Genomic DNA, 13245 nt, shown 5'->3' on the forward strand with positions numbered 1-13245 from the left:
TTAGTCTTTGGAGAATTAAATTATGCATTATTTAGTAAACAGGATTAACAATTGCGACCCTGGAAATAAAAGAGAGGTATGTTAAAATAAAATAGAACAAAAATGTATTATCAAGGCATTTTATATGAAAATACGTACCCACAACAGTATCTGAAAAAATCAAATAAATTGTGTTAGTTTTAAGCAGCAGATAAACATAAAATACAAAACAAAGCTGGTTCCAAAAACATAATTTTAAGACAAAAATAAGATGTTAATATATTACCATCAAATTTCAAACATATTGCGCTAAATTCATTATTAATATGAGCTACTTTGACCCACATAGTAAAATTATATTTACTTGAAAATAAACCTTTTCACTGACTTTTAATAAGATGAAATTAATCAAGAAAAATCATAATACATTTTCCCTACAATGTTTGTAGATAGGCGCCCTGGATCCATTGAGACATTCTGCCTACAATGTTTGTAGATAGGCGCCCTGGATCATAATACATTCTCCCTACAATGTTTGTAGATAGGCCCCCTGGATCATAATACATTCTCCCTACAATGTTTGTAGATAGGCGCCCTGGATCCATTGAGCCTTGTTCTACATTCTCCCTACAATGTTTGTAGATAGGCGCCCTAGATCCATTGAGACATTCTGCCTACAATGTTTGTAGATAGGGGCCCTGGATCCATTGAGCCTTGTGTAGATAGGGGCCCTAGATCCATTGAGCCTGGGAAAATGGGGCTGAATGCTGTGGGTCAATTTGACCCCAGATTAGTCAATGCAGTCCCAATAAAAGCTAATCAGGGACAACACTTATAGTATTCTTGATTTCAAGGAAGTCTCCTCTAAACGAAAATCCAGTTAAGGCTGAAAGTGTTGTCCTTGATTAGCCTATGCCGACTGTACATTTTTTGCATATGCAATAAGCCCCCATTTCCCAGATCGTGTCTCAAATTCAATTAATCAAGAAATTTAATCATAATACGTTCCCCCTACAAGGCTTTGTACATAGGTTTTTTAGATAGGGCCCAGTTTTCCCATAACACTGCTCATATATTTTCCGCACAATGCCTTGTTGATAGGGCCCCTGGACCCCTAATGAACTCACCCATGCTGCAGAAGGCATCGGTCAGTGTGGTCATCACGCGGACATGAGGGGTCAGAACAGCGGTCATCACTGCCCCAAACTCTTTCTGACACACCTTCAGGTTCCTCTCCACGCATGACTGGACAGCATCCTTTGATCTTCAAAATGAAGAGTATTCAAATATTATTTTAACCCTTTGCATGCTGGGTAATTTGTCGTCTGCTAAAATGTCGTCTGCTGAATTTCGAAAATTAGCATTTTCTTTGATTTTTTTCAAAGAATACTATCAGAATAGCAAACAGTTTGGATCCTGATGAGACGCCACATGTGTATTTAACTCTTTCAGTGCTGGAACCGAATTTTGAAGACCTTTGCAAACAGTTTGGATCCAGATGAGATACAGTTTGGATACAGATGAGATGCCACAAAACGTGGCGTTTCATCAGGATCCAAACTGTTTGCTATTTGGATAGTATTCTTTGAAAAAAAATTTGAAGAAAATGCCTAATTTAGAAATTCAGCAGACGACATTTTAGCAGACGACAAATTTCCCAGCATGAAAGGGTTAAAAAAAGAAATGTTCAGCAAATACACCATGAGTTACAAACTCAGAGTTCAACGTTAAGTTGAAAAATTTATGTTTTGATTTTGTTGTGTTTCATATTTCAATCATTCTTGATATAAATTTGCATCATTAACAAACTTATCTTAAATTTAAATGTTATATGTTGAATTTGATTACCAAATTTCATGCCCTAATGTAACATTTTAAAGTCAAATGAAATTTGTAATTTTAAATATAATTTTGAACCAAATGAAATGAAAATTAAATTAAAATAAAGATTACTCACATTCTAAATTATGAATATAAATGTTAATAGGAAAACTTAAACTATGGAATTCTCTAATCTCACTTACTTAAAAATTGGACCAATTAAATTGCATTAAAAGATATTTAAGTTAAAGTGCCATTTAGTTTTCTCTTATTGTGACCTTGGTAGTCGTGAGACCTATTAGGGTCGGGTCTCAGAATTTGGTTTACCTATCAATAAAATATTAACCAACCAATGCTTGTAACAGTGGCGCTATGATTTCCATTTTCCTAACATTTACTATGATTGTTCCTAAAACTGATCATAACACTTTGCATGCTGGGAAATTTGTCGTCTGCTAAAATGTTGTCTGCTGAATTTCTATAATTAGCATTTTCTTCGATTTTTTTTTTCAAAGAATACTATCAGAATAGCAAACTGTTTGCAAAGGCCTTTAAAATTCGGTTCCAATGCTGAACCATGGGCCCGGATATCCCATCTCAGGCTATCTTACCTGCACATCCACAGTTTGTTTGGCTCTGTCATGGCGTAGAACGTTGTATCTACCAGATCCAGGAAACATTCCCGCAGCTTCTGTGTCTCACATGTGTCTGAAAACAGTATAACATACTGATTAAGTGGTTATGAATTGTGATGACACAAAACAGTCTTAATATTTCTGTTACCCTGGAAAGCAGTGGAAAATACTGATGTTGTTATGTTAGTGATGTAATGAAACATTGACAACTTCTGTATGGCATATGCATGAAAGCAGTGGAGAAAACTGATAAAGAAGTTATGTGAGTGATGTATTGAAACACTCTTGCAGAATCTGTTTGACACATGTCTGAAAGTGGTGAACAATATTGATTCAGTAGTTATGTAAGTGACATCAAAATATTTGTGAATTTAGAAATTCTCATAAGTATGTCTGAGATCCTGAATGAACTTGGTTTCTGATGTTGAAATAGTCAATAAAGAGGAGGTCAAACAAGCTTAAGACACATAGAAAATATTGTTTTATGTTGTGGGTTAGCAAATATCATGTAAAAACACATAAAATACATTTCCAAACATTTGCACATTCTATCTTGGCTAAGTTTTTGGCATGTGAACATATTCACAAAACACAGGTAACATTGCTTTTAATATTAGCCATCTGGGGTCTAATTCCACTTATATCATAAGTGAATCTTAACTTTTTTTATTATATAATTGACAAATTTTATGCTTTTATAAGATAAATAATATATATCATAGCTACCAATAAATGTCTGCATCCCATGACCATATAAAAGTAAATGCTTAAATGTAATAAATTAGAACCAAACAGGTAAATTACGTTCATAATAACTAAAAATGGACTAAAGTAACATGCACACTTTGTGCTTTAAGATAAAAATATCTTTGAAAATGATGATCATAAAGTGCAAACATTGTGCAAGCTACCTGTATAGCTTTGGGCTACTTTGAAACACAACCAAATTTTTTCAACATTTTTAATCGTATTAATTATTTTCTTCACGCGAAGGTTATGCCATTTTCAATGAATACACTGTGATAAAGGCTTTTCAATGTGAGAGGGCATTTAGAAACATGAGCCATCTCTCACAGTAAAAAGAATGACGCACTTCGCCCACACAGTTCCCTTGAAGCCCTTTGCTTTTGTGTGTCATTTTTTAGTTTATATAAGACCTATTTTCAGACCAGTTATTACGCAAACATCAGTCTGATGTCTAGTTCATGTTTTATTATGTTTGACACTATTTTAAAACCTTAAAAAATGATAAAGAGAAATTCATTTCAGTAGGCGTCGACAAATCAAACTGAATACAGTTGACTGTCAAATAGACTGATGTCATGACGATTAAGCAGACAACTGACCTTAATATTGAAATAAATAATACCTATGCTTGATCTGTAATGGCACAAGATCTTGCATGGATGTCTAAAGTGGAACGAGGGGCATTATATTTCAGTATTAAAAAAACACTTAAGTGCTTGATCTTTTTAAATACCGGCCATAGGTGGGTGTTGTAATATTTGAAGAGAGGAAATTTTGTATGTAAACAGCTAGTATTCATTTTCATCAAAATAACACGTGTCATAACTTCAGTTTTTACTGGGAAGTCCCTCAGTGGCACAGTCATGGCACAGTCATGGCACAGTCATGGCACAGTCATGGCACAGTCATGACACAGTCATGGCACAGTCATGGCACAGTCATGGCACAGTCATGGCACAGCTGGTATTTCTTGATATGGTATCCCTTTCACCCATTAGAAGCAAAGTGAAAATGGCTTTTGCAACCAGCATAAAACCAGAACAGCCTGCAAGTAACTTGCAGTCTGTTCTGGTTTTATGCTGTTTGCTGCTCATAAGTAACTAAGGGTTGGAAATGAAGCCTTTTAAACTTGAATTTCGTGCGAGAGGTATTTAATTAAATGTAACTTTGTAAGGGACTACAAATGCATCAAAATACGTATCTAGCCCTTTCAGTGCGGGAACCGAATTTTAAAGGCCTTTGCAAACAGTTTGGATCCAGATGAGACGCCACAGAACGTGGCGTCTCATCAGGATCCAAACTGTTTGCTATTCTGATAGTATTCTTTGAAAAAAAATCGAAGAAAATGCTAATTTTAGAAATTCAGCAGATGACATTTTTGCTGACGACAAATTTCCCAGCATGCAAAGGGCTAGAATGAAAGTGGTAGAGGAGTATTCACACAAAAACTGAGTTTCATTATGGATAGGGTAATGCATTATAGTTGATATTTCGTATTGAAGTGCCGAATACTGATTTTAGATAAATGTATCTGGTAGGCCTAAACAACTGTGTTAAACTGTTCAATGTCAATGGCATTTGAATCTAACAATAAATGTATACATATAGTTACTTTAAAATATTTTAACTGTTTTAAATCATTTTACTAGTATCAGTGACATCCGATCCCTAATTTGGTCCATAAGAATATATGCATATTAAACAAGAAGTTTTGTAATCATGTTTGGAGGAAATGCAAAATTTATGTTATTCTATTTATTCAGTTCGATACTTACATCAGTACTCACTATTTATATATACTCGATGTTTGTGGCACTAAGTTATATGACCATAAATACTGTTCATTCAACAGGTGATAAATTTCTAAATTAAACCTAAATAGTTTATGAAAAATCTACAGCAACAAATGCTTTTAGTCTTATTTGTTGTTGTTGTCTTAAATACAAACTACAAAAAAGCAATAAGAAAATATAAGTTAACAATGACCAAAACTAACTCTTTACCAAGGATGTCTACATGAAAAAATTACGGTATACACATCATATTATATAACTCTTGGACGACAACTTGACATATTGGTCACAAGTATTGGTTTAGCAAATAATACATTCATTATTGCATTATAGACATTTACACTATTTGCTTTATGAATAAAGCAAAAATTTTTTTTGCAGTGATGTAAAACATGCTAACAGGTATAAAAATGCAATAAAGTCAATTTTGTAAAAATATGCAGTTAAGACAGTCTTGCGGGCAGCCCTCGATATAGTCTTTTCTCATTCTGCAAATAAAAATTCCTGCAATACAGTAGTAAGTCAACTTACTACATTATTGCACAGACATTGATCTTCATGGTATTTGTTCCTGCAATACAGTCTCAGTCAACTCAATGTGATGTCATAATGTTGATGGCATCATCAGTTTATCTTGAAAAATGGTTTAAAATGGTTTTGTACAACATCTTGAGTTATTTTCAAACTCATACATCTCATATTATACCTACAAGATCAGATTTTTGATGCACCTTTTTAAAACCAGGCCAAAGATAAGACTATTAAATTATTACGTTGTTGTTTCTTTAATTTAAGCATCCCAGTTAATACTTTTATATAAAAGTAGATAATGAGATTTAAGCATTACTTAATCTGTAAATTATTCATTGTGCAGGTAAAAAAGCATTGGTTTTCTTTTGCACATATAAAAATATTAATTGGTCACACGGGTACGCTGGAAATGTCCCAAACCACCACGCGTAAGGCGCGATATGTGCCGTCTAGTAAACTTTCCCCAATTAGAACCATATCTGCCTCACTGCGATCCCTCGGGATGGAAATTTGAACCTTGGTACCCAGTATGGTAACAATTGTTTCACCTGTTTCCCGCTCCAATTTCATAAGCATTGGGACCAGGACCACGTTCATGGGTGGTCTGTTTCCCGTATCCACATGGACCGCCACCACCCACACCAACGGGATACCTATCCTATCAATTTGTCGACCGACGGCTCACTGAACCCATCTGGAGTGGGTGCCTATTTCACCTCATGAACCCACCTCAATTCTTCTTGCAAATCCTCTTGGAAATTTCTTGGAGCCGCAGCGCAAGCGGACTGAACATGGCTATATATTTTCATCCTGTGCATTGCATCCACCCATCAATGTGTGACTGCAGGCTTACATGCTTGCTGACCTCCTTGTCAAGCAAACCTTGACAAAACTTCCGTCACTGCCTGCTCAGCGGTGTATGCGAAGGGCAGATCACGAAACACTGTGGTTGCCAGTGTCAGTGCCCGATCTGACCAATGGTCTAGGGACTAGCCTACTTCCTGATGGGCAACATGGAAACACCTCTGCAAAGTGGCGGGTAGCTCCCTGGCGCCACTTCCAACCAGCCATCTTTGCGTACTACTCCAATTTGCCTTTAAATACAAACCAATTTCTCCTCCCATCATATAGCAGTCTCTTTGGCAGCCTGGTCAGAACATCCCGATCCCGGTGGGTCGGGGGATTACTTGGGACCGGGGGGTTACTCAGAACAGGAAGATTGTTGGGAACAGGGTGGAGGTGCGTCACCTCCATGGGAGTTTCTCTGGATATCGCCTGCACTTCGTGATCATCAACCGCGCTCTAATGCATACCTGACAAATGGGTTGTTAAAGGGGCCTCTAAGTAAGGAAACAAAAACAGGACTATATGGACTAGATAGTAGCTCTCTATTGGGCCTTTCCAGGGGCAAACCTAGCGACTTGAGGGGGACGAGGATGCTTGATGCGACATCAAACGGTATCAGCATGCCTGTCACCACCACATGGTCCAACTGCAACAACAGACGCTTGGGGAACAAAGGCTTTGCAAACTGCTATCATAGCTGGACAACTCCTGCTGTCTTTAACCATTGGGATACCGATACATCTCATGGCTGTTTACCTCGGTTCTATAATAGCTGGCAACTCCTGCTGGCTGTAACCAGTGGGATTCTGATAACTAGACACCTCACTGTTGGTTACTGCGGTGCTATCATGGCTGGACATTCCTGCTGGCTGTTACCAGTGGGATTCCGATAACTAGGCACCTTAAGGTTGATTACCGTGGTAATATCATAGCTGGAAAACTCCAGCTGGCTGCTACCAGTGGAATTCAAATAAAAAAAAGACACCTCACTATTTGTTACCGTGATGCTAATTTAGCTGGACAACTCCTGCTGGCTGTTACCAGTAGGATTCCGATCACTAGACACCTCACGGCTGTTTACCGGAGCGCTATTATAGCTGGAAATCTCCTGCTGGCTGTTACCAGTGGGACTCTGATAACTAGACACCTCACAGCTGTTTACCGTGGTGCTATCATAGCTGGACAACTCCTGCTGGCTGTTACCAGTGGGACTCTGATAACTAGACACCTCACAGCTGTTTACCGCGGTGCTTTCATAGCTGGACAACTCCTGCTGGCTGTTACCAGTGGGATTACAATAAATAGACACCTTATGGTTGGTTACCGCGGTGCTATCATAGCTGGACAACTCCTGCTGGCTGTTACCAGTGGGATTTTGATTAGTAGACACCTCACAGTTCGTTACGGCGGTGCTATCATAGCTAGACAACTCCTGCTGGCTGTTACCAGTGGGATTCCGATAACTAGACACCTCACTGTTGGTTACTGCGGTGCTATCATGGATGGACAACTCCTGCTGGCTGTTACCAGTGGGATTCCGATAACTAGACACCTCACAGTTGGTAACAGCGCTTCTATCATAGCTGGACAACTCCTGCTGGCTGTTACCAGTGGGATTCCAATAAATAGACACCTCACTATTGGTTACAGCGGTGCTATCATAGCTGGACCACTCCTGCTGGCTGTTACCAGTGGGATTCCGAAAACTAGACACCTCACAGTAGGTTACAGCGCTTCTATCATAGCTGGACAACTTCTGCTGGCTGTTACCAGTGGGATTCCAATAAATAGACACCTCACTGTTGGTTACTGCGGTGCTATCATGGCTGGACAACTCCTGCTGGCTGTTACCAGTGGGATTCCGATAACTAGACACCTCACAGTTGGTTACAGCACTTCTGTTATAGCTGGACAACTCCTGCTGGCTGTTACCAGTGGGATTCCGATAACTAGACACCTCACGGTTGGTTACCATGGTGCTATAAACCAGATCCAGATGGCCGGCGGTCGGGATGACCTCACAAATCGTGTCCATTTTGTTGACATCCTGATCAGCGGCCGCCGTAGGGCCTACTGCAGCCGCCTCCTGGTCTGTCTTATGGTTGTCAAAAGGTGTTATTGATAATTATTGTATTGTTATCCCACCAGTAACTCAAATAGGTCATATTTTAGCATGGCAATATTATACAGAATGATACTGACGTTCATGTATGAATAATACTTATTTTTATTCACCAGTATGTTCTTATGCACAACAATAAACTAGAATGCAATCATGAATTTGCATAAGTGCTATTTATTTGTATCTACAGACCTGTCAACTATACTTGCTGTTAAGTTGTTAAAATGGACAAGAACAATGTCTTGGTTTATAAATGCTACAAAATTAGACATTACTATTCTAATTTGAATAATACTTTAAACATTGTCCAGAAATTTGTTTTATTGTTATTTCTTAATTATTGTTTAACTTGATAAGGTATGTCTGACAGAGTAAAACAAGATGTGTTTGTGAAACACAATGTCCCCCTATATGATGTTTGACCTTGAAGGATGACCTTGACCTTGTGAAGGATGACCTTGACCTTTCACCACTCAAAATGTGCAGCTCCATGAGATACACATGCATGCCAAATATCAAGTTGCTATCTTCAATATTGCAAAAGTATTCATAAAATAAGTGATTTGGGCCACATATATTTGACCTCTGACCTTGAAGAATGACCTTGACCTTTCACCACTCAAAATGTGCAGCTCCATGAGATGCACATGCATGCCAAATATCAAGTTGCTATCTTCAATATTGCAAAAGTATTTATAAAATAAGCGATTTGGGCCACATGTATTTGACCTCTGACCTTGAAGGATGACCTTGACCTTTCACCACTCAAAATGTGCAGCTCCATGAGATACACATGCAGGCCAAATATCAAGTTGCTATCTTAAATATTGCAAAAGTATTCATAAAATGAGCGATTTGGCCACATATATTTGGCCACATATATTTTGCATTTTTCAAAACCTAAACTCAAAGTGTGACAGACAGAGGGACGGACAGACAGTCCGATCACTATATGCCTTCCTTCTGAGGGCATAAAAATTATTATACAAAACAATTTGCCTGCTGTCAGTTACGATTGTTATTTTATTGGTTTAAGTTCTATCTTATGTGTGCACTGAACTATTGAAATTACTGGAAACTTATGTTTTTATAATACAAAATGGAGCAAATCATGAAATAGTTAAGAAATGTAATGTTTTGCCTATCTATTAAGATAATAAGGTTAATGATAATCAATTTGCAGTATTTTCCATGTTTATGTACTCTTTTATCAGCGAATGTGATAAAAATATTGACAATACCATTAAACTTTGTTAAATTTTTCACACCAAATGCCAAATATATGCAAATATGCAAATTTTTAGTGTTACATTTGTTGAAAAAGTAAAAAAATAAAAAAAGTTCCCTTTTTAAGAATGTTAATGTTATTTCTATAACCCTTACTATTGTATTGCAGAGAAAAAAAGTATTGCTTACCATTAATATTTCCTGCAATACTGTAGTAAGTTGACTTACAACAGTATTGCAGGGAATTCAAAATCCCGAACATGTCCAATTTCAGCGCAAGAGAGTAGTAAGTCAATTAATTCTACAAAGTTATTATTTTTATTAAGATATATTTTCTTGATTATATGAAATATGTTTGTTTCTCCATTCTTTAATAAAATGTGAAGTATTTTGTTGTTAACAATAAGAATGGAGAAAATGTGCTGTTTTTTGCTTCTCCTGTAAAATTTCAAAAAAAGCAGTTAAGACAGTCTTGCGGGCAGCCCTCGAAGTGTATTATTTAATATACCAAGATAAGCTTGATTAAATGTTTTTTGGATGTCATCAACAATTTCTCCAATTTCACCCATTTCATGGCGAATGGTACTTTTTTTGCAACACTAGAATGACACTTAATCATTAAGTTTGATTGATGATCCACGACTCTTGTATTCACGTTTTCATGATTTCAGAAAGATAACTATTGAAAATACGTAAACTGAATTGTTAATGTATGATAAAGAACATTAAGGCACCATTAATATAAGCAAAAAAAAAACATTAAATAATCTGAATAGCGTAACCATGTGGGTTGAATCAGTTAGCACAGTCAAGGTTAGTTGGTACTGTAGATTTTTATTTAATTATCTTTATAATTGTTATTCATATCACGTTCACATGGAAAATTGTTAAACAGTTATTATTGCCATCAGTCATGTTAAAAATACATCCAAATAATAAGTGGGCGAATATTTCTCATATAAAATTTACGTAATAGTAATTTAAATTCTGTTCTCTCTATTAAAAAAAATCTTAAGGGTTACATGTATATATTGTATACAACAAAAATTGTTATAGGCGATGATTCTATTATAAGATCACTATTTCATCACATCCGAAACTGAAACTGCGTTCATGTGTTTCTGCGATTTTTAATTTGTATACTATAATTTATTATTTAATTTATTACACACCTATGCAGGCCATCTTTGTGCATCCCACCACTCCATTCGTGCAGAAGCAAGAGTTACAGTTGTCATCTGACTTGAATGTGGCACCGCTAGCATACTGATGTCCGTTGTAATCGCAATCTGGAGGATCAAGAAAGATTATACTTGAAATTACCGTTTGAAAAAAACAACATAATTTCACAACTCTAAGATTTAAACAGCTGCTATATGTTCTTGGGTATGTTTAGAACAGCTTTTTTGTAAAATATACCAACTGAATACACAAAATTGATTTAGGCATGAGAATATTCAAGTAAAACACACATAATTTTCAACATATCTAATCAGAAATTTAATAAAATTCTTGTTTGCTAAGGATCATGATACATTTCAACAAGTTTAGTTTCAGCCTACGCTAATTAATGCTCAATTCAGTTTGTTTATTTACAGAATTTACTCAATTACATACAAAAAATAACAACAAAAACCAAAAATGATCTTATGTAGTGATAATGATCCCAAACATAATAGTTAATGTAGTGAATTAATAAAATTATCGAACAAAAAAGTTAAGGTGCTGCACAAACAAATATGGTTGATTAGATTAGTGGAAACAAACAACTATTTTATGCCATTTTTTTATCATGATACATTTTGTACTTACTTGAAAGTGAGCATGTCTCATTTGTGCACAAGACCTTTCCAGCAGCACAGGTACAGTTGTTACAACCATCACTATTGGTGAATGTCTTTCCATCACTGTAGGTCTTGTTGGCATAGTTACAGGAGACTCCTGTTCGGAAAATAGGCACATGAGTGCATATAAGGATACAACAAAAAATCATTTGATAGCTTTTTTTGCACAAATAAGTAAGGAACATTTCAACAATTGGTTTTGACTTTAGCAGTATGAATTAAATTTCAAAATATTTTACAATTCCTGTTGTCAAGGAATGATTTTTCCCAACTGTTCATAGTTAACTGAGCAACACAAAATCATTCCTTGATAATTACAATTGACTCAAATATTCCAAATGTACTCACCGCATGTCTCATTTGTGCAGGTGACCTTTCCAGCAGTACAGGTACAGTTGTTACAACCATCAACACTGGAGAATGTCTTTCCATCACTGTAGGTCATGTTGCCATGATGACATTGGACCTCTGGAAAGAATATAAGCAAGCTAAAATGAACGTAATATTCAGGGAATATATCGGCACCACTAGCATGTCAAATAACTCGACAATTAAACTTTCTGATAATATAAACTAATACACTCATTTTTAAATTTATGGGAAATCTTAAATAATGCAAGTCTTAAATACATTTAGGCACCAGTTAAATCAAAGGAATAAACATATTACATATACTGACAAATTCATACAGATATCATGGAAAAGAATTGTCACTCAAATGTAGTGTCAAGGACAAATTGATAGGGTTGGTTTAACTGAAACTATTTGGGCCATGCTCTGTGAAAAGGGGGTTAAATGCATGTGTGTAAAGTGTCATCCCAGATTAGCCTGTGCAGTCTTTGTTTTTTTTGCCCCATTTGTTTTTTCCTCACCACATGTTTTATTGGAGCAAGTGATTCTTCCATTATCACAAGTGCAGTTGTTGCATCCATCACTGCTGGTGAACTTGTCTCCGTGTGTATACGTCCAATTGCCATCGACACAAGATTGTGACACTGAGAAGACAGCATAGAGTATTTGTGTATATTAGTCGCGTTCTGAGAAAACTGGGCATAATGCTTGTGAGTAAAGTGTCATCCCAGATTAGTCTGTGCAGTCCACACAGGCTAATCAGGGACAAAACTTTCTGCCTAAATTGGATTTTTGCTTACAAGATACTTCATTTTAACGAAAAATGTCAAAAAAGCGGAAAGTGTTGTCACTGATTAGCCTTTGCGGACTGCACAGGCTAATCTGGGACAACACTTTACACACATGCATTTAGCCCAGTTTTCTCAGAACATGACTCATATAATTGATAACATTTAGTGATTCAATGATTTCATTTCATTTCATCTGCCTCTATGGATAGATCACTAGTGCATGTCATAACTGACATTTTGGGTCGTCCTCGGCTTTAAATAAGGGGTCAAAGAAAAAAGTTAAATAACATGCCCTTGTGGGCTATATACCTTAAAAAATACATTGGTATAGTGTCCATGCAACAACAAAAGTGTTGATATAATACCTGATAATATGGTTCAAATTCTGTATTTTATTAAGTTTATATATATTTCAAGTATTATAGATGTTGCTTGATGTCCCAAAATACTCAACATGAACAAGTGGTTCAGAATACCTTATGCAATCTTACTTTAACATCAAAGTCTTATCCATTCAATGATATTGCAAATAACAATGAACAGAAAGTATTCAACATA

General features: G+C 36.2%; 1 protein-coding gene across 1 annotated transcript; it reads right to left on the bottom strand.

The window, feature by feature from the left end:
* LOC127872506 (kielin/chordin-like protein) lies at positions 1-11990 on the bottom strand. Its single transcript, XM_052415831.1, has 6 exons — positions 11894-11990; positions 11514-11642; positions 10874-10990; positions 2412-2508; positions 1107-1243; positions 1-5 (listed from the first exon to the last, which is right to left on the bottom strand). Exons 1-6 carry the CDS (start codon positions 11988-11990, stop codon positions 1-3), a joined length of 582 nt encoding a protein of 193 aa, XP_052271791.1.
* Between the last annotated feature and the right edge of the window lie 1255 nt (positions 11991-13245).

The sequence above is a fragment of the Dreissena polymorpha genome, chromosome 3 (assembly GCF_020536995.1).
Source record: "Dreissena polymorpha isolate Duluth1 chromosome 3, UMN_Dpol_1.0, whole genome shotgun sequence".
Taxonomy (NCBI): Eukaryota; Metazoa; Mollusca; class Bivalvia; order Myida; family Dreissenidae; genus Dreissena; species Dreissena polymorpha.